Source organism: Phaseolus vulgaris, chromosome 5 (genome assembly GCF_051622355.1).
Source record: "Phaseolus vulgaris cultivar YP4 chromosome 5, ASM5162235v1, whole genome shotgun sequence".
In the NCBI taxonomy this organism is placed as follows: Eukaryota; Viridiplantae; Streptophyta; class Magnoliopsida; order Fabales; family Fabaceae; genus Phaseolus; species Phaseolus vulgaris.
In genome coordinates, this window is record NC_143502.1 from 41752500 (window position 1) to 41770216 (window position 17717).

The 17717-nt window shown below is 33.3% G+C and overlaps 3 protein-coding genes across 5 annotated transcripts; 1 reads left to right on the forward strand and 2 right to left on the reverse strand.

Moving 5' to 3' along the window:
• LOC137835871 (PRA1 family protein F3) lies at positions 1 to 852 on the forward strand. Its single transcript, XM_068644611.2, has one exon. The coding sequence runs from the start codon at positions 18 to 20 to the stop codon at positions 654 to 656; it is 639 nt and encodes a 212-aa protein (XP_068500712.1). The 5' UTR covers positions 1 to 17; the 3' UTR covers positions 657 to 852.
• Positions 853 to 2367: 1515 nt separating this feature from the next.
• LOC137835865 (uncharacterized) lies at positions 2368 to 7043 on the reverse strand. 2 transcript variants are annotated; one of them, XM_068644601.2, is made up of 7 exons: positions 6320 to 7043; positions 5740 to 5891; positions 5501 to 5634; positions 5113 to 5342; positions 4334 to 4540; positions 3969 to 4049; positions 2368 to 2853 (listed from the first exon to the last, which is right to left on the reverse strand). In XM_068644601.2, the coding sequence occupies exons 1-7, from the start codon at positions 6358 to 6360 to the stop codon at positions 2604 to 2606; spliced, it is 1095 nt and encodes a 364-aa protein (XP_068500702.1). In that variant the 5' UTR covers positions 6361 to 7043; the 3' UTR covers positions 2368 to 2603. The 2 variants fall into 2 exon arrangements, with proteins under 2 accessions (XP_068500702.1, XP_068500703.1); XM_068644602.2 differs by lacking the exon at positions 3969 to 4049 and having other exon boundaries at positions 6320 to 6627.
• A 340-nt stretch (positions 7044 to 7383) lies between these two features.
• Positions 7384 to 13337, reverse strand: LOC137835864 (inactive protein kinase SELMODRAFT_444075). 2 transcript variants are annotated; one of them, XM_068644596.2, is made up of 11 exons: positions 13214 to 13337; positions 11857 to 12228; positions 11345 to 11780; positions 10944 to 11101; positions 10775 to 10869; positions 9590 to 10623; positions 8972 to 9132; positions 8767 to 8843; positions 8528 to 8675; positions 8291 to 8440; positions 7384 to 7890 (listed from the first exon to the last, which is right to left on the reverse strand). In XM_068644596.2, exons 3-11 carry the CDS (start codon positions 11526 to 11528, stop codon positions 7804 to 7806), a joined length of 2094 nt encoding a protein of 697 aa, XP_068500697.2. In that variant the 5' UTR covers positions 11529 to 11780; positions 11857 to 12228; positions 13214 to 13337; the 3' UTR covers positions 7384 to 7803. The 2 variants fall into 2 exon arrangements, with proteins under 2 accessions (XP_068500697.2, XP_068500699.2); XM_068644598.2 differs by lacking the exon at positions 13214 to 13337 and adding an exon at positions 12907 to 13188.
• Positions 13338 to 17717: the final 4380 nt, after the last annotated feature.

A 17717-nucleotide genomic window follows, 5' to 3' on the forward strand; every position in this document is an offset into this window, starting at 1 on the left:
AATTGGGGTGTTTATTAATGATTGTTAGAGTGTTTTATCTTTGTTCGTCAAAACCAACGAAGGAAAGTAAGAAGTGTTCGGCAACGATGACCAACTACGGCGCAATTCCAACGTCTTCTTCACCTTCCACCAACCTCGAGTTCATCTCACGCGCCAAGCAGCGTGTCAAGGAGGGGCTCGCCACGCGCCGCCCATGGAAGATCATGCTCAACCTCCACTCCTTCGCCCTTCCCGCCGGTTTCTCCGACGCCGTGCGCCGCGTGAAGGAGAACGTCGGCTACTTCCAGATGAACTACGCCATCGTGGTGCTCGTCGTGCTCTTCCTCAGTCTCCTCTGGTATCCAATATCGCTGATCGTGTTCGTGGTGCTCACGGTGGCGTGGCTCTTCCTCTACTTCCTCCGCGACGAGCCGCTCTTCCTCTTCGGCCGGATGATCAGCGACCGCGTCGTGCTCGTCGTCATGGGCGTGCTGACCGTCGCGCTCCTCCTCCTCACCGGCGCCATCCCCAACATCCTGGTGGCTCTCCTCATCGGAGCCGTCCTGGTGGTGGCGCACGCCGCCTTGAGAAGAACCGATGACTTGTTCTACGACGAAGAAGAGGCCGCCGCTCGCTTCGTTCCTCCTCCTCCTCACTCCGGTGCTCCTCTTTCTTGATCCTTCCGCTTCATGTTTTTCTCTTCTCTGAATTTTGTTATTCGGTGAATTCAGTAAATAATTTTAGGTTCGCTTCAGCTTCTTCCTTCTCTTTCAGTTTTCTGTTATTTTTTTGCCCTTTTTGTCAAGTTTGGATTTTGTGAAGCTAAAAATGTTGGGTGCTATCGATGAAGTGAAATTCATTGCTTTCGTTTCATTGAATTCAATTATAAATTTTTTCCCTTTTTCTTTCTGTGATATCTCATTGCAAAGAGGGTTTTTTCCCACTTTTCTTTCTGTGCATTTCACTTACCCAGTTGACAAAAAATGGCAAAGTTTAATTGGGGCTTAATCAGTAATTAAATTTTCTTAATTATTGTGTTAATGAGTTTGATGAAATAGTTATAACAGTAGATTGATGGATATGTTGTATGATTTTAATACTTTTTATGTATTCAACGAAATAGATTGAAGCCTTTTATAGTAAGCATGTGTGCCATGTGATGACATTTGCGTGTTTTTCTCTCATTCAAGTCTTTTAATCATGATATATAATAAAATAGGATTCCTACATTGTTTGTTACGCAAATAGAATATGATTTTCCTTATTCTGATTTAAAAGAAATTTTGAGTAAAAAATAATGGGATGGAATAATTTACCTTTCGTTTACTACTATCCACCATTCCATTAGAAATATTATCATTATTTTTGTTATCAACTTTTTCTTACACAGTTATCACCACTTTTATTATAGGTGCCATTATTGTTATTATTACTGCTCTCACTTTGGTTCACCAATATTATTAATTATATTTTTATTGCTGATATTATTATTATTATTATTATTAAAAAAACATTATTTTCATTTTTCGTTTAGTTATATCATTATATTTTTATCGTATCATATTATATCCTAACCATTAAACGAGCCTAGATGTTATTTTGATGGAAAAGATTTCTTTAACATTCAAAAAAATAAAACACATATTTGACAAATCATTATAATAATTTTTTAATTAAAAAATAAATAAAATATGATTAAGATATTAGTTTATTGGTACGTGAAGTGTATGTATTTTATTGTATATGGTGTTAACATACAGGATCCTATTTTGATATTAAAGAGTTAATTACAAAAGAAAAATATTGTTTTTGCTCAAAATTAAAAGCAGCTTATAATATTAATCTACAATTAATAGTAACAAATGTACATTTTAACCTTTACATTACATAATAAACATGTAATTACAATTAATAATTCATTGTATATTCTAATTTTATAGTAAAATGACTATCAAATTAATCAAATAGACGGTTGAGCAAATTTATGTAGCAATTGACAAAGATAACAGTTTGATATTTTAAAGATTTTTATAATAGCAAGGTGAAAATACCTAATTAAAAGGGGGAGACACCTGCTTTTCAAGTTGAAAGTTCTTACACTAAAGGAATAGACAAGAATAAAACATTTTTCACCTTCATAATTAGGAATGAAACTTTCCCATGATAATTAATATAAATTCAATAATTTTCTGGTCGTAAAGAAAGAAGGTATATTATTTTAAAGAAAAATAAATAAATAATAACTAAACATGTTTATATTTGAAAATGAAAAGTCCTTTTGTTCCAATCAGCAACTTAGATCTAAGTGGCTCCGTTGAAATTGGATCTAGAACAAACCTCACATCCATTTATGTTTGTGTCGGTAGCCTTTATTATGGTAGGCAAGTCTTCATTCTAAAAAGGGTAGCCTTTATTTGGTTTGAACAAACAGTTATATATATTTACAAAAGCATCATAATCAAAAACCTGTCTTTGCTTAATATTTTTCTTGATCCGAGGACCAGACTATGCGATAAGCACTGAAAATTTCACTGCAAAACATTTTACCACCCCATTTTCATAGTGTCTGAAGAAATATGCATATTAAGATATGATGCTGTGGAGAAATGCAATGATAAAACAATTCAGGATGCCAATCTAGGCCTCAAATCCAAGCACCAACACTTGTAATCCGATTTTGACATGGCATAGAGCTGATCTGGAGTGAGGTTCTCAAGTTCCCTGGATCTCCAGCTATCAGGCACGCAAACAATGTTGTGACTCGGTGTTTCATGGGCTTCCTCTGGATGAATTTGAGCTCGTATTCTCTTGTATAGTCTCATGACAGAAATGCAATCTTCATACGGATCATGAGTGCCGGATTGGATATCATAACTGTAAAGCAAAAACACAACAAAAAATTATTGAGAGCAGTTAACTACCGTAATTTAAAGATTAAACAGGTAAGTATTGATTGAGGATGCATACACACTGCAGTAACTTTGGATGCTTGTAAGGGGAGATGGGAGAAACTGGATTACTTGTTCTTCCAAGTAAAAGCCAAAAACCAATTCGGCAGCTTCATTTTAGTCAAATACATTTTGTTTTAAAACAAAAGAAAAATGCTCGTAAGTTCTTAAATTTGGATTTTCGAATGGAGCCGAATTGATTTTTAGTTGGTTTTAAAATACTTTTATCTGAATTTAAAAAAAAAGGTTTTGCTTTATGATGGATTTTGGTAGGAAGAACAAGCAATTTAGTTTCCCCATCTCTCCTCAACCATCCGTGTAAACTGTCATCACTAGAACCCACCACCTCCCTCATTGCCACCAGTTTCCCACTATGGTCACCATTTTACACTCGTTATCACTGTCAGACCACCACTGTTGTTCACGTTAATCAATCCACCATGGTCCTCATTGTTGCTGCTCCCCAGTCAGCTATCAATGTTTTTATTATCACTGCTACCACCGTCATTACTATAACCACAGCAACTACAACAACGGACTTCATCACCAGTTACCATCACTACTTATAACCACCACACCTCCTCCGCCACCACCTCCACTATCACCCCTCTGCACTTTCAACTGTTGCCAGTCAAACCTCATTTGCCAGCAAACAGACCCAGATAGTGGTCAATCATTTAGCATAGGATGTTTGGATTTAAAATTCGGTACCGAAACCACAAAAAATAACTAAAAACTTGTTTTAGTTTATAAAATTTTATATTTACAATCACCTTGAACATGTCCTTCAAAATTAGTTTATTCGTACTGAATATAAGAAAGTATTAATCTCCAATTTTATTTTATTTTAGTATAGAGAGAAGTATCATTCATAGAATCTATAAGGATCCTGGGAAAATTGAAATGGTAGTCATTGAACAATTGTACATACAAATGGGGCCGATTAGATCATGCCAATTTGATTTTTAAAATAAAAGGAAAACTTTAAATTGGAAGAAGAAATTTTAAACGGAAAAAAGATTGAGTTAAAAATTAACTTGCCCAAGATATGTTCGGGTGAGATACTTGAGCGAATGGCTGACGAAGTTTGTCTTCATCAAAGGACGGTACTTTGCAGTGTCTCTTCAATGCACAACATAAAGCATAGGCAAAAGATGAGTGCTAATAATAATTAGAATAGTATAGATCTTTAAAGTCTGGAAACTTGTTTAGGATAATACCGTATATATGATGATAATAAAAAGGAGAAAAACAGAAGAAATTCAGGGGATTTCTAACAACTGCTAAGTTCATCATCATGATAAATCCTTAAAGCGGTGATAAAAAAATTAGTGCAAGACAGTGTTGTCAAGAATAATTCTGTCAAGCAGGATTTAACAAAATTTCAGTTATTAAGAAGAATCTACCTTAGCATATGATCAGGATAATTCATTTTCAAGCAATCTAAATCGTGTGCTAAGTCATGCCCCACAAGAAGCCTGGCCTTTCCACCATTTAGTCTAACTTTGCCAATGGATTCTCCATTGTATAGCATTTGCAAAATCTTTTCTCGAACTTCATAAAGGGGCATGGCATTTCTGAGATGTTCTTCTGTCAATCCAGTTATATCATATCTGAAATATCAAAACAAAATCAACCCCAACACTCACTTTTCTATGAGAATAATGCTTTATTGGGAATAAAAGTAAAGAAATATGAAGGATAGAAATAAAGGATAAATGTATTTAAAAAAATAAGTTGTCTTGGATTGATAAAAATAAGAAGGAAAAAGTGGAGAAATTTGCCTCATTTGTTTGGATGAGTGAAAGAGAGAATGAAAAAGTAAATAAATTGTATGAAATATCCTTGTACTAATTTAATCCAAAAAAAGATTATTTTTCTCTATTATTTTCAACATTAAATTATTTATTATTTATATTATTTTGTTATACAAATATTAGTTAATTTTTTAAGAAACTAAAAAGACAATGAAAAATAGACATCATCTCTCCCCTCTATTTCGTGCCAATTTAAGAGGAGGATCCCATAGGAAAGACTTCCCTCGTCCCTATTTCTGCTGTCAGAAAAATAGTGAAACATTGATATTTCTATCCTATATACCTCCTTTTCATTTCCTTCTCCCTGTCAAACCTAAAACAAGTAATCTGTAAAAGAAAAGAAAACAATGAAACAAATTCAAAAGTACCTGTAATTGGTAACAGGTATTTGAGGTTGTACATATGAATGAAAGATTAAGTTCTCATCTTCATCAACCAAGCATACTCTTGCACAAAGTTCCAGAGAACCATCACTTCCACCACCAACCATTTCACAGTCCATTCCAACTGCTCCTCCGGGGCCCCAGCCAGCATGGTTTTCATCAGAAGAATCTAGACAGTCAAATTGGGAATCTATACAGGGCAGTTCTCGTGTTCCCTGCAACAGTTCAACAAACAACATAAACTTCCTAATCCTAACAGATAATAAAAGAATATACAAGAAACACTGAATGTAAGCAGGTTCCTTTGATTACTTAAGGTGAACGGTAACATAAGAAAGCTATTTTTTCATAAGGTTGTCAATTATCAACTTACTAGACGAGTAGGGGCAGATAAGCGACATGTTTCTCTGTGAGAAACGAGAGACCCGGGACTATCAAATAGTACCAAGCAAAGTTGACAGCCCCGCTGAGAGAAAATCTTTGAACAAACTCCTTTTGGCAAAGGACCTAAAACATAATTAAAAAAGGAACAAGAAAACATAAACAACGAGCATAAAACATGGAATCAATAAATAATGTCGACAGCACAGATTGAATACACAAATGACTAACCAGTAAGATGTTCCCTCAGAGACTCAAAAGATTTGCAGTGCTTTTGACAGACCCCACATGCAGGCTGATGGACGGAATGGTTTGAGGTTTTCATGTGCTCAGTTAGATGCTCTTTCTTCTTGAATTGTTTATAGCATGCCGGGCATTTGTGTCTGTAAGAAGAAAAATCAACTATTTTTCAAACGAACTACGCAAAGGAATAAAAAAAGAACAACACCGAGTGCACTGATTCAATATATATTATTCTACTCAGAACCATAGTACATTCCATCATTCACTACACATCGCAGATACGCATTAGTCACTGTAAATAGCAAATTCAGGGAATCATATATTTCAGAGATACTCATTAGCTCCCACAAACCGATTGAAAACTAGATAGAATATTCTCTCACACAAGTGAATCCTCTAAAGTGAAGCAGAGAATAAAATGCAGAAATAACCAATTTAAAAACTCAATAACTTTGAATTTGATTCTATCATCCTCCTAATTTCATTTTCCGATCAATGGCAAAACGGTGATCAATCATGATAGAAATAAAACAAACGAAAAATTGAAAGCGAGGCGCAGCAGATTGACCTTATATTAGGGATTTGAGTTGAGTCCGCTTCGGCGTCCATATCAAACGGTAAATCAAACGCATGCAAAGCGTGGTTTGGTTTGGCGCATATACGATGGAACGTCAATAGAAGAATCCCAACATTTTCTCGTATCGTCGGGCACACGAAAAATTCAGCTACCCCAAAACCCTAACCCCACGAAGGAAGAAGATGCAACCACTGCTTTGAGTCAAAACGCACCGTGCTACTGTGCAAGCAGCAAGTGGAGCAGTGCTCCCAACCAAATATCACAAATCAAATCCTGCTTTTGTTTAATTTTAATTTAATATTCAAATATTTCAGTTTCAATCCCTTTTTGTTATTACAAAAACATTTTTTACAAAATAAATAAATAAATACTTACAACAAAAAAAGTCTAATATAAAAATATACTGTGTATTTTTTTAATTATTATATATTTGTTAATTCGTACTTTTAACTTTTTCTCTAAACAAATTTTAATCCAATCATTATAATTCTCATCATGTTTTCATATAATAATTGATGCATTCCGATTACTGAAAATTATTCCAACGTTTAAATGAAAATTGTATTTGTATGGTGTAATTATGTATGGATAATCGTTTGAAAAATTGAAATTGTATAAACACAAAAAAGCATAAAAGTTGAACCATTAGATTTTACCAAAAATATAAAAAAAGACAAAGCAATAATGATACCATACTTGATGAACAGATACCTCTGGATTCTGAAAACTTGCAGCAGTGTTGATTTAATACAACATGCAACTAAGATCCATGAAAATGTTGCCCCCGAGGATAACGTGTATAATCCTTAACAAGAAGCCAAAACAAAACCCAGAAACAAACATTTGACATGCCACTTGATCACCCTTTTGTCATCATCAGCCAACCAGGGTTTTCTTTGTTTCACATGCTTCATATAATGACAGCCACCACTCTGCCATTTTCTGTTGCCAGTTGAAACAACCAGCCTCAGCCTCAGCCACAGCCCAAGTTTGTTTGTTTTTTAAAAACAAGGATTATGAAAACACATGCATTGGGGAGAGATTTGAACCAACCATACAAAAAGCTTTTTGATCCATTGAATGAGAATAGTCTGATGATCAAAGGTCATTAAGCCACAGGGCTAAACTTTCATTGAAGAATTTCAAAAGCTTCTATATTACTTACCCTACTTTAACACTACTACCATATACATATGCAGCATGAGATTAAATTGCAGAGAAATAGAAACATAACTACCTACAAATTGCAAAATACTAACTAAGGCTTAGCATAACAAGACAGCAATCTTCGTCGTGAATTGTTTTAACTGTAGTCTCTTCACATATTGTCTGTCCTCTTAGACAGACTTGTTGCTTTCCCAATAGCCAAGGTTTGTACTCAGCTTCCCACAGAAAGCTTCCAGTGACTCTTACAACAGGGGACCGCCGTTGTAATGGCGCTGTCTTTGCTTTACCTTTCTGGCCAAAAAGCAAAATCAGCCACTCCGGTTTCCCACATCATAACTGGGAGTTGAAACATAATTTGGGTCCATAACCGTGTCACCATCCAGTATTCGCAGAACCTTGAACAAACAAGACAAGAATGCCATCAAGATAAGGTGGGGAAACAAAATCTAGCGTAATATTAAGAAGTGAACTTTTAAGCCTAACTCAACCTTATAAGTCGAGGTTGACTTAAGCTTAAAGTCCACTTCTTAATGCGTAATATCAATGTGTTTCGCATATTGGAAGCCATTGCTGTTCTTGGTTCTCACAATAAAGAACCATCAAGAGTGAATTCGTAAAAATTAACTTTCAGTTCAGCAGCACACGAGGAATTCCTTAAAGTCCCCAATTGACAGTTGAATTATAAACTATAAGCCTATAACTTCTTAAATCAAGTTTTAGTTTGAGAAATATGTATGTAATGTAGCCCACTATGGAAAACATGACAAAACATAAAATTTGTTGAATTTTCCTTACCTGAGACATGCGTGGTCTAGAATAAGGATCTTTCCTTATGCACAATGAGGCAGCATGCAGCATGCAATAGACCTCATGCTCCGAATAGTGACTTCCCAACCTTGGATCAATCAGTTCGTCAATGGCATATTCTTCTAACAGTGGTCGTGCCTGTTTAAACATTGAATGCTCACATAAATGATGCCATTGCCACAACTAAACTCATAACAAATTAGATGTTAATATCATTTGACTTACCCACTCAGTAAGACACTGCTGTCCCTTTGGCCTATTGAGATCCACAGCCTTTCGCCCTGTAACAAGTTCCACTAATACCACACCAAATGAATAAACATCAGCCTTTTCAGTAATTTGGCCGCTTTGAGCATATTCAGGAGCCAAATACCTACACAGCACCATCAAAGTTTAGTTGAATCGTTCATATTGTGCAGAGTAACAAGACAATGAAACTAGATAAGGATTAACACACTGCATACCCAAATGTTCCGATTACTCTAGTTTCCACTCCTGTGTCACCATCAGGCTGCCACCTCGCCAGTCCAAAATCACCAACCTTGAAGAATTTAACACAACTTAATTAACTGAACTTTTTGAAAGAAAGATATGAAGCAGTGGTGCTTTTCATATGTAAACTATAAAACTGCTGACTGCATAGCACAAAGCAGGTGACACAACTCATACCAGTGGTTCAAAATCATGAGTGATAAGAATGTTGTTTGGCCGCATGTCACGGTGGATAATGCAACCCACTCTGCACTCTTCATGAAGATATCGCAACCCTCGGGCAGCTCCAACAGCAACTTTTTGCCGGGCAGACCATTCTAATGGTTTTCGTTGTCTCCCTGATAGAGTTCCAAGTAATGTCCAGTTAACAAATCAAGCCAGTATCAGTAAAATGCAACCTATATTACATGATTGCAATCATTGTATTTAATGTGAAAATAACACAAAATATTTACATATGATGCATTACTAAGACAAGATAATTCCTACTCCAACCAATGGTTTGGCAGGCACATGAAACTCTTCAGAATCCTCTCAAAAGGATAAATGCATGCTAGTTGAAATATGTATGAAACCCAGTTTTATCTAGTAGAGTCTTGGATCTCATTAGCTTTACAAAAATGAATCTACCAAGTCAAACCAGATTCCCACATATTAGATGATGGATACCTTTTCAAAAAACTAGGACCTGGACCTTTCACAGACAACATGAATATGCATGTTAATGAAGTTCAAGCCAATTCAAAAACATGACCTTGCCACAAAATAACTTAGTATGAAAGCAAAGGAAATTACCATATAAATGAGAATCCAACGATCCATTGCATATGTACTCATAAACCAATAGCCTTCTCTTATCCTCTATACAGAAACCAATCAACATAACAACATTTCGGTGCTGAGCACAGCTCAGGACTTCTACCTCTGAGCAGAATTCAAGATCACCCTGAGAACTAGCCAATTTATGTTGCTTCACAGCAACAACTTGTCCATCTGGTAGAACCCCTCTGTGAACAGATCCAAATCCTCCTTCTGCCAAGAAATTGGCTTGTGAAAACCCACCAGTGGCAAGCTCCAATTCAGCATAGCTGAACCATCGGGGAGGTTTTCCAAAAACAGGAGCCTTGTGTTGACAGACTGAACACAAGGGAGGTGGACCAGGTGGATTATTTCTAGATAATGATATTGCTTCTCGTACACTCCCACTGAAATCTACGTCAGTCTTATAGGTTGAGATTTCAATTTCAGCTTCTCTATCAAGTCTCGAGAACTTTTCTAGCAAAGCTCTAGTAGTAGACAATTGAGTCCTATTATGACATCTCTCGGTTCTTTCTTCCTTAGGTTGAGATGATCGTTGATGCAGAAGTAAATCAGTGATCCATGGCTGGAATCTCAAGCTTGCTGAAGAAGTGGACAAGTTTTCACTGTCTGTGTCTGATATAGAATCATCAAGTTCTGGATTTTCTTTGATAGTTTCCTCTTTTTTGGACTCACTGTTTATCTCAGAGATGAAAAATGGCGAAGTTCCTTGATCAGAGCTTGAAACCGACGAAGTACCAGCTTCAGTTGCAGTGAACGGTGTCCCTAGCTCAGGGCTGCTAGATGGAGTGACAACTGGACCTTTTAAGGAATTTAAAGAATCATTCTTGTTCTTAGTTTGTTTTCCAAGCAACTGATCTTGTTCAGAAGGTAGTGAACATAATTCTTCAAGATCCTTCTTTTTTTTTCCAACCAAATTCAAGCGGAGTACCTTAGGTTGCGAACGCTTCATAACAACAATGTTGCACTGCAGCTCTTCCATACATTGTTTTTCCTCATGTTTGAGTTGTCTGTACAAAGAACAAAATGGAAATACCAACAATTCATATTGAATTATAATCACATCAATAAAATAGTGAAACCAGATATTAAGAGTTCATCAAGTTGGTTTCATATTATACTAGCATGCCTTTAAATGGGAAAAATATGATAGAAAATTACTTGTCTAAAACTACCCAATTGGCTTGGGCTTTCTTGGCTTCCGCAGCCACTGCTCCACATGGTGATCCAGAAACAATTTTAATCTTCACATTTATCTGTTAAATAACTGTTAGGTTGGCATATAGATGCAACATTCATTATGAGACATTCTTACGTCAAGGCCACTGACCTTGTTAGGATCATAGACATCATGGAGCTGAAGGATCATTTGAGAGCAAGAGTCAGTGATATCACACTTCTGTTCTGAACTTGATGATCCTGAAGAAGATTTCTTATGACCACTCGCACAATCACCGGCAAATCTTGGAAAACCCCATAATCTTCTGCCTACATATGTGCACAGAATAAGGGAAGAGTAAAAAACAATAATAATGGAGTAAATGTTCTTGCATGCATAAGAATTTAAGCTGAAATAAGAGACAAACACACAGCAATAGTACATAACCATAGTCATCCACCACAATAAGAAAGTTAACAAAATTATCAGGCAAGGGTTTATATTACATAGCAATAACTAATGTCTGACAAAGGAGCACATAGATAAAGAAAATAAGGCAAAAATTGGATTACCCGAACTCTGTGAAGGTACAACCACTAGCAGTGTAATGCAATCACCAGGTTGCACAACATGAGTTAGGGACCAAACAAGAGCAGTTTTTGGAATTTCCTTTGATGCCTTAACGGCAACAATGACCTTTTCCGCGTCATCAGAACATATTTCTTGCTTTCCTCGCTTCTGCTGTTCTCGACTCATCAGCGCCAGTAATCACACAAAAAAAAATGTCTTTCTCAACAGATGTCACTAGATAACCTTCAAACCCAGATGTTCCAACATTCTAAACAAAAAGGGGAAGAAACACAAGGGCATGTTCAAGATCACTAGTTTACTCTCTCGTTGTCAAGCTCCACTAGAAGTATAATATATAACCACAATGCAACATGCCTCCAAGCAGTGACCGAACAACCACTGACAAGACTCTTTTAACCAGAACTCAAGCCTTCAGTGCTACAGAATGACAAATAAACTTTTTTACCAAAACCATGTTACCTAAATAGAATCAAATCTGTGAAGAATCAAGTACCTTTTGGCTCAGAAAGCAAGATGTTGCATCCCCAAGTTTACTAAATACCATGCATCTCAAGTTTCAGAAATTCTACAGATTTAAAAACACTGCACACAAAAGCCTATGAAACAATCTTGTACAAGAGTAGAGCTACAGACACTAGCTGTGCTGTGAAGTCTTCAAATTTCTCTTTACAAGTCAAAACATTTGGCTTCAACTAGTTGGCTTTGCTTCTTATGATCCTCTAGAGAAACTCCTGTGAAAGATTCCACTACAGAAATAGTGACATGTCCTTCATATATCAAGAGTTTGAATCACTATTGATATGACTAAAGGTAGAGGGGTCTTCTAGTTCTCCGGGTCATTGAAAGCTCAGTATCAATTTTTATCCTGCACAATGCCAGAGGAATCAATTTTAAAAGTTGGAAATAGTGGTAATAATAACATCAATAATGCATAGAGTCTAAAAAAGAAAAAATGCATGCCAGTATGAGACATACAGATAAATAATCACTAGCAACTACCATTTGATTGCTTAGGAATACAAAAAATATGATCTGGGTAAAAAAAAACAATAAGAGAGATCTCTGGAAAAAAATCCAAAACTTTCTTTTTCTCCATTATTGTTTCATGCTCGAATATGATATGTCAATCTCCGGGACAATGAACATCCAGCATAAAATAACAAAATAAAACAACAGCAACCAAAAACAAATAATAACACACACTTTGCTGTTTATGCTTGTCATGATATATGACATAGCATCAGAACCTGAAAATTTTCAATGAAGACTGGCATAGATAAACCTCCTTAACAGTAAGAAGTCATCAGTATGAAAATAACAGGAAAAAAAGAATCAAAATCAAAACCTAACCGAATAAAACAATATTTGCATTCAAGCATTAACCAAGAGAAAAAAGTGTAAAGCTCAAACTATTGTTTTCAAAAATTAAAAGAGATAAAGGATGACAGATTTTGACCCTTTTACTACAGTTCACACAAGTTAGAAAAAGTTCAAAGCTTTGACATTAAAGTTTCTTGAATATTTTGCCGCAATCTTCTCTTACATTTGGGTGGTAGCAGAATTCACAAGAATGAAAAGAAACCATGAAAATACGCATGGTTGGACAACCCAAAAGATGGAAGGTTTTCAGACATAAAATAAAATGGAAAGAAGGAAAAAATGGTTCTGGAGAAGAGAAGAGGTGGGATTTGTTGGTTCGAGGAATAGAGAGATAGGGCGAAGCTGAGACGAACTAGTATTAAGTAGCATTTCAAAAACTTCTAAGTGTAATTTATTACTATGAAGTGCAATGGTGTTGCAATGTGGTGTAGAAGATGAAATGCACACACATGACATGGGACATGACATACTTTGAACACAGAGAGAGAAAATCGGTTTTGTGTGCAGAGCAGAGAAAGCTAAGCTGTAAATCGCCGTCTACTTGTGTGTCCGATTTGTCATCTGTGATTATTTCTGATATAGCCTCTCTTTTCTCTTTTTATATATTCATTTCTATATATATACATAAGTTGAACTCTTTTATCATAAATAATGTTTATTTGAAAATAGGATTAAATAAATATTATAAGAACAGTGCATCAACACACCCTATGATGTGATAGTATAAGATAACCGATCTAAAGATGTGATCTATAATAAAGATAGTACTAATATGTAATTTTTATTTATTTATTCAGTCTCTCTAAAAAATTTAATATGTATTCTATAAAATAATTGAACATAATTGAACATAATAAAGAAATTTAGACATAATGTTTACATTAACTACAGTTGCATTTTGCTAAGGTTTGGTTCTATTAAAAAATTACAAATATATTAAAAACAAATTAAAATGAGAAATATGATTAAAAAGGGTGTACTTTACATAAAAGCTTGTATCAATTATACCATGATAATGTAACTATGGTTTATTTGAAGTTTGGTCAAATTGACATGACTTATTATACTGGTATACATGCCTTTTACTTAGTTCTACTTCTAATAACAATACACAGCATCACATCATTATGTTTTCTTCTGCTGGTTCTTTTCATTACCACTCATTTGCCATCATCATCATCTTCTAAATAATGCATTCTAACTAATTTTGATGTCTTTATTATATAATAATAAGGTAATACTCAAACAGATTATTATTATTATTAATTATTATTAATAGCTAGTTTATGAAAAATGAAATTTCTAGAAGAAAAAAAAGTTGAAATATTCGGGGGTATGGTGGCATTAAATTGTGAAAGCATTGACTACACTGTGCAGAAGGAGTATGAACAGTTTCTGCTGTTGCATGAGTAGGTGTGTACTACATGCATGAGGAAAAGACAGCAATGGTGCATAACAACAAACATTAAAATATTGTCGCTTGTAGTAATCTACTATCTCTAATCCCGAATCAACTTACTTTTGCAAGGTTGTCATAAAATGAATAATAAATGTGAGTGAGATGAAACCGTAATAAAAGACAGTCTCACCTTAAATGTTCCTCGATGTTGTTCGAGATTCAAAATCCAGCAACAGATATCTCATTGGAAGCAAAACATTTGTTTGGTGATCAGTGGTTGTGATATTTTGGTACCACATAGGAAATCCAGAGGGGACCGAGTAGCCGTTAGGAATCCCCGTCTACTGAGCACCGCTGTCACCCTCCAATCAGTTCCCGATGAGTAACGTTTTGTGTCCATTACCACCTCGTCCTCAAACAGCATCATCTTCTTGCTCCTGCTTTAACTTCACGCTATCTCTTCTGACTCCATCTTTGTTACGTACTTTTCAAACCAGCAAAATTTTCATATCTATTTTCTTCCATTTTTTTATTTTTTTAGAAATATTAAGAAATACTGTAGGAAACTGTTGATTCTCCTGTTTTGCACACCGTTTAGAGAGTGGAATTGAAAAACCTTTTGCGTTTGAGTAGGAAAAAAGTTATGGTAAAAGACAAAATGGGTGTTGCTAAATTAAAGATCTTTGCATGACAATCTTAGGTTATGTTTTGCTCTTATATTGGTATATAGTCTTCAACCTCAAATTCAACTAAGGCTTTCAAAGGAGATATTATTCGGTTTTTAGGTGTTTAATAGAATCATAATGTATAAATTATGATTAAAACAATTCAATTAAAATTATATTTGATGAAGTGTATGTTAATTTGTATTGTTATATTATTCAGGATTATGATTATAAGAAAATCATGAAATAAAAACTAATTTTTAGAGATCAAAATAATCAATAAACAAATATGTACAATCTTTTATTCCAAAGATAACCAATAAACACATATTATTATAAGAACTCTAATATCTAACTTAATTTTCTACCATTAGAATTAAGAGAGTAGAAAATAACGTATCCAATAACTCAATAAAGTAGATTTTGATATTGGCATAAAAAGGTACAAGAGACTCAATAAGATTAATATCATCTAAGACACGAGAGAACAATGAAGTAATGAAGTGCGACTCTTAAAGATAACTTTTTCTCAATAGGTTTTAAAAATTACATAATTTTACATCCTAAACTTCTACTAAAAGATGATAATTCTTCTATCTACAACTTCATGTTTTCTTGTAGAATGTCTACGCATGTTAATTCATAAATGTTAAGTTATAGAATTCGTCATTCACATATTCGATACCATTATTATTTTTTTTTAAATTGATTTCGGTGAAGATGAAAAAATAAGGAAAATTTGAAAAATGTTGGATCTAGTTTTCATAGTGTATGTCCTTGAGATATGGGTACAATCATCAATAAAAATAGAAAATTTACTATTTTTACCACAATGGGATTGGATACATGATGGTGTTTTCACAATTAAAATATTAAACAAGATTTTTGATAAATAAATGAGATAACAGGAGCTTGGTAAAGTTTAAATATGGATGCCTAAGATGAAGTTAAAATATACTAAGATAGTTCTAAATTTTGTAGTTTTCTCTATAAAGATAAAATTTATTGACAAGTCATGGGACACATAAAAATTATTTAATACCATAGAACATTCTAAAGTAATATTTATGGGGCCCAATATATTACTACCATTCTCAACTACAATGAATGGTTTTGTAGTCATTTGAGATTGAATTGAAGAACATAGGAAAATTAATTATTTAATACTGCAATACAGGTAACCAACTACATTTAATGAACACTCTTAGCTTTCTGGAATATGATAAACAATGTACAAGACTTACTCATTTATTTAATCATTAATCTCAAAAGTTCAAATTCCTCCTTATATAGACTTTTATACCATATATTGAAAATAAAAGAAAAAACACAAAACAAAGAAGTAATAAAGAGAACCTATTTGACAAAAGAAAAAAAAAACTAATATCGACTTATATTGAAGTTAAATAAGGTGTCACCACCTCTTAAAAATGAGTTTAAGAAATTCCAACAATATCACTACAAGACAATTTTAAAAACAAAAAACAATTAGTTATATTGACTAAATTATAGACTTAAAAAATTTGGTTTCTAAATTCGTTTATATTATTGTTAAATGTTGATATTTAGCAATCAAGATTTTTGTTACTGAATTTAGAATCTAAATAATTGGTAGTTAAAACCTTGGTAGCTAATTAGATATCAATTTAGAATCTATTTAACAATAATAGAAATTAATTTAGAAACATTTTTTTAGATTTTAAAATGATATCTAATTTAGTCATTATAGTAACTAATTATTTTTTATCTTTAAAATTAGTTTTTATTTTATGATTTTCTTGTAGTGTATTATTTGTAGCAGGAATACAAGTGGACTTAGTAATAACATGTGTGACAAATAATACAAGTTTCTCCATTGCATTTTATAATTAATAATGAGAATAACACTGACTAACTATGGTTGTAGTTTTATACATAACAATCGAAATAAGTTTCTAAATCATAACTCTAACACCAATTCAAATCGTATAAAAAAAATAAAGAATTATTTATTATCATTTAATTAAATTATATAAAAATTAATTTTACATACCAAAATAATTAGTTACTATTTGATTAAATTAAAGATCATTTTATAAACTAAAAAAATTATGGATATCTAAAGTAATTTTTTATTATTAATAAATAATTATAAGATAGTTTATAATTTGGTATCTAACCATTAATTATCAATGGTTTTAGTTTTTAAGTATTTAATATTCTAAACTAATCTCTATTAGTCATTTAGAGACTAATTTTAAATCTAAAATATTAGTAGCTAAAACTTTGGTAACTAATATAGATATCAATTTAAAATTTATTAATAATAAAAAAATACTTTAGATATCAATAACTTTTTAATCTCTAAATTTAATAAAAAAATATTGGTGTCTAAAGTAATTTCTATTATTAATAAAAATTTATAAAATAGTTTCTAAATTGATATTTAGAACGGTTAAGGTTTTAACTATTCACTATTTTATAGTCTATATTAGTCTCTATTAGTTTTTTAAAGACTAATTTAGAATTTAAAATATTAGTCGTTAAAACTTAGGTAGCTAATTTAGATACAAATTTAGAAATTATTTTATAAATTTTTATTAATAATAGAAATCACTTTAGATATAAATAATTTTTTTAGTCTCTAAATTAATATATAATTTAGTTAATATAGTGATTAATTATTATTTTTATCTAAATTTGATTAATATTTAATGACTTTCTGGTGGAATGAAAGTGAGAATAAATGTTAAATAAGATGAAGAATGCAGTGAATAGGAAGAATACATTGATTTTGTTAAAAATGAGAGTTTGAAAAGATCCAAAAATGGTGAATGAGTTAATGTGTGAGGCAAGTGGGGAATTGGAAGGTGGAAGGGTCATTGAATGCTTCTTCTTCTTCTTCTTCTCACTCTTTTTTACAGTCATCCA